General features: G+C 34.5%; 1 protein-coding gene across 3 annotated transcripts; it reads left to right on the top strand.

Moving 5' to 3' along the window:
• On the top strand, positions 446-2,909 carry LOC107612278 (calcium/calmodulin-regulated receptor-like kinase 1). 3 transcript variants are annotated; one of them, XM_021108966.1, is made up of 6 exons: positions 446-616; positions 923-1,298; positions 1,565-1,668; positions 1,751-1,966; positions 2,039-2,128; positions 2,468-2,909. In XM_021108966.1, exons 4-6 carry the CDS (start codon positions 1,940-1,942, stop codon positions 2,795-2,797), a joined length of 447 nt encoding a protein of 148 aa, XP_020964625.1. In that variant the 5' UTR covers positions 446-616; positions 923-1,298; positions 1,565-1,668; positions 1,751-1,939; the 3' UTR covers positions 2,798-2,909. The 3 variants fall into 3 exon arrangements, with proteins under 3 accessions (XP_020964625.1, XP_020964624.1, XP_020964623.1); XM_021108965.1 differs by having other exon boundaries at positions 891-1,298; positions 1,577-1,668; XM_021108964.1 differs by having other exon boundaries at positions 891-1,298.

Below are 3,494 nucleotides of genomic sequence, written 5' to 3'. Positions count from 1 at the left end.
ATAATCATTATAGAATGCACGTTATGTATAATGTATGTATAATTAAACGAAAGCTATTACCATGCACAAAACGAAGAAGTAATGATGCATAATTAATACAGGATTAACAACACGTTGAAATCAACTTTTACTGTTCTACACACAAAAACTTGGAATATAATACAAGTAGTACCGCACCAACTACTCCCTCATCTTTTTGTATAAATTAATTGCTAAATATTAATGGGATCCAAGAGTAGTGCAACCACGTAATCTTTCAGTAATTCTCCATGATGTAAAATCAATTATGTGTGCCAAATGAAGAACAGAATCAAGCATTGACTATTGGATATTATTATTCTTTGTCGTGAGACATACTAAATCAATTAACTATTTTTTAATTATACAAAATTATTAAACATTCAAAAATACTTTTATTAATCATAAAATATTTACTTGTTCAATTATTTGTAGTTTGAGACATGCCGCATCTGCAGTAGAAAGTTGCATGAAGCAATATGGCTTTTCAGAAGAGGAGACCTATGCATCTATACAAACTAACATTCATGTAAATTGAATTTTTTATATGCTTAGGTGATGAAGATGTTTCACACTTTCACTCATAGCTCGGTCGTAGGTAGGTTTTCTCCTTCTCTCCCCGTCGATCTAAGTTTATGCTATGTTTCCTTTGTTTTATGTATGTAATTAACTGTTCTAATTTTTATTGATTTTAAAATTAAACTTCCGATCAGAAAACAAGCATACAATTGTTGTTGCAGAACTGAACTTCTTGTTGTTGCTATTATTGTTGCAAATTTTCTTTTTTCTTTACTAATATTTCTTATTATTATATAATTATTCATGGTTGATAGTGAAAAAATGGACTTAGTTTAATTGATTCCCTATGGCAGAAGAGGTCTCTCACTTTTGATATATCTTCAAGATTTGAAGGGAAGGAAGGGAGAGAGAGAGTTTGAAGTGAATCAGAAAAAATGGGAAAAGGAAGAATGTCAGTAGATGATGATCATGGAGAAGAGCAGAACATGGCTACTTGGCTTGTTTCAATAGAGAAAGTTTCAGTTTTGATTGTTTTATGTGCTTGCAAACACTGAGATGTGCACACTTTGTAGTTGAAGAGCCAATGGTGATTGGTCATGAAAGTGTAGGGATCACTGAAAAAGTTAGCACTGAGGTCAAGACCTTAGTACTAGGTGACTGGGTGGCGATTGAGCCAGGAATTGGTTGCTGCCGTTGCAACCACTGCAAGCAGGGCCGGTATAACTTGCCACTCACCAGTTCATGGTTCCCGTGCTAATCAGGTTTGGACGAATCCACAGCTTCTCAAACTAAAATCCTTCTAATCTTGTATGATTCTGAATATGGTTAGCGACTTCCAAATATGTGATAATTAGATGAACAATGACCACATCAGTTAGCAAAACTACATTTTTTTAATATAATTTCCATTTGGAATTTGGATTTTATTGTATGTTCTAAAGTCTGAGATAATGGTGGTGTTGCAATGTTTGTGTGTATGTGTGCCTTTTTATCTTCCTATCTTTTGTTAATTTTGCAATGTTGATAGTGCTGGCACCAGATGTAGTTCCTGTTTCTACGAACTGTTTGATGCTTGGAAGCTTTTGATCAAAGGCCTTGCACAACTATTGCACGTCATTCCTGTACATGGCTGTAGGTAGATTATGTTGATGGAATGTCCTCATTGCTTTCTTTTTGTTTTTGTTTGTTGTAATGCGCTTTTCGATTCATGCAGCGAATGTTCAGAAGTTCATGTTAGGTCTGACTGGTCACCTCATTCTTCGGTTGTCATGCTTCACCCAATCCATCACGTTTTCCTCTGTGGCACCATCTTGAGACAATCTCTTGCATTGAGTTACCATCTTTCCTCAATAACCTCCTTGGGCTCTGAAACAGCTGTATAATATATCAACCCAGGGAAAAAATGAAAGTACGCATAACTGACGGAGGTATTTAAGAAAGTAGCTACAGTCTGGGGATATTTGGTCCGTTATTAGTATTTTCTTTTTATTTATGAAGTTTAAGAACAAACAGCAACAAACAACATAAACAGGCAAGCAACTCCAAAAAGTACTATAACCCAAAGAAAGAAAATCCACCATCAACAACACTAGTAATGTACACCTCTCTACTCCTCGCAGCTAAGCAGGGTCATGTTGATGATATTGAATTTACTATAATTATAATATAATTGGTTGCTCTGTCTTTTCTCTTTTGTTGTATTATCTCACTTGTCCTCTCATCTCAATGTTAGTTTGCTTATGTTGAAATGAAATTATGCATTCCCTATATATATGAATAAAATCCACAATAGCAAAACAAATTGGCTTTAGACAAATTGATGACATTTCTACATTCTAATAGTGGTCCCAAAGCTAAACTGTTGCGGTTAAAGTTCTTGCATAATTCATTCCTTTATTATCCTAATGAATACTATTTTATTGATGATTAGGCAGCAATGAACACGGATGGAAAAGTTAGTTGGGAGGAGATTGTTGATTCTAGGCTAGAGGGTAAGTGTGACTTTCAAGAGCTCAATGAAGTTGCGGCCCTTGCCTACAAGTGCATCAACCATGCTCCGAGGAAGCGGCCGTCCATGAGGGACATCATGCAGGTGCTGATGAGGATTGCCAAGTCTCGGCACCACAAAAAGTCCCTCTCAGCAGCAACAGCAGATGAAGTTTCCATTGATGTTGATAATCAAGAGACCAAGGTTACTGCTGTTTCTCAACACAGGAGAGAAGAGTCTATAGATAGTGCAGCTGACATGTATGATGTGTAGAATTTTTTTTTTTTTTTTGGTTGCTTTTATTTTTGTGTTATATTTTCAGTTTTGGTGTTTGGCTTTGGATATATGATCATGGTCTTAACTATACATTTTAGTCCTGAGTGATTTAATTATTGATGCAGGGCATCATCTTTTGTAATTTTGTGCATCATTTTTCTTTCATTTTTTGGTTCCTTGTCTCACCTAGTTTCTGTTGTCTTGCTGAAATGACAATCCAAAATTTGTATATTTATAATGCAATTGAAGTCATGAGGAAACAAGTTAAGTTCCATCCCCACTTAACTAACAATCTATATTTAATTTTTGGTATAACTCAGGTCAATTGATTCACAAATGATCCTATTATCCCTGACAAAGGAAGGTAATGTCGACTTCTGCTTGAGATTTTATGTTCTATATGATGATTAAATTAATATATCTTAATTCTTACGGTTGTACTTGTTAAGCGATGCTAGTGTACCAGTTTCATTATTCAGATTGAATAACCTCAATTAAGATTTGTATCAGTTAAGGTGAAACAAAGTAGTTTGATATCTCTTTATCAGTTTTTATTGCCATAAAAGTCTGATCAATTTCAAAGCAGATTTGTGTTCCTAAGCGTCGAACAAAGATTTCGAAATGTTGATGCTATGTTCGATAAATCAAAATATAACATTCAATGAGTACAAATTATTTTTAATATTTAAAATGA

This window comes from Arachis ipaensis, chromosome B08 (assembly GCF_000816755.2).
Source record: "Arachis ipaensis cultivar K30076 chromosome B08, Araip1.1, whole genome shotgun sequence".
NCBI lineage: Eukaryota > Viridiplantae > Streptophyta > Magnoliopsida > Fabales > Fabaceae > Arachis > Arachis ipaensis.
Note: the sequence above shows the minus strand (reverse complement) of the source record. Positions and strands in the feature narration are given on the sequence as shown.

What these genes read in the sequence shown, in the direction of transcription:
- LOC107612278 (XM_021108966.1), top strand. Translation starts at nt 1,940, where the DNA reads ATGAAAGTACGCATAACTGACGGAGGT. An exon ending in TACGCATAACTGACGGAGGT is followed by an intron (nt 1,967 to 2,038) that starts ATTTAAGAAAGT and finishes TTATGAAGTTTA; the next exon opens with AGAACAAACAGCAACAAACA. An exon ending in ATCCACCATCAACAACACTA is followed by an intron (nt 2,129 to 2,467) that starts GTAATGTACACC and finishes ATTGATGATTAG; the next exon opens with GCAGCAATGAACACGGATGG.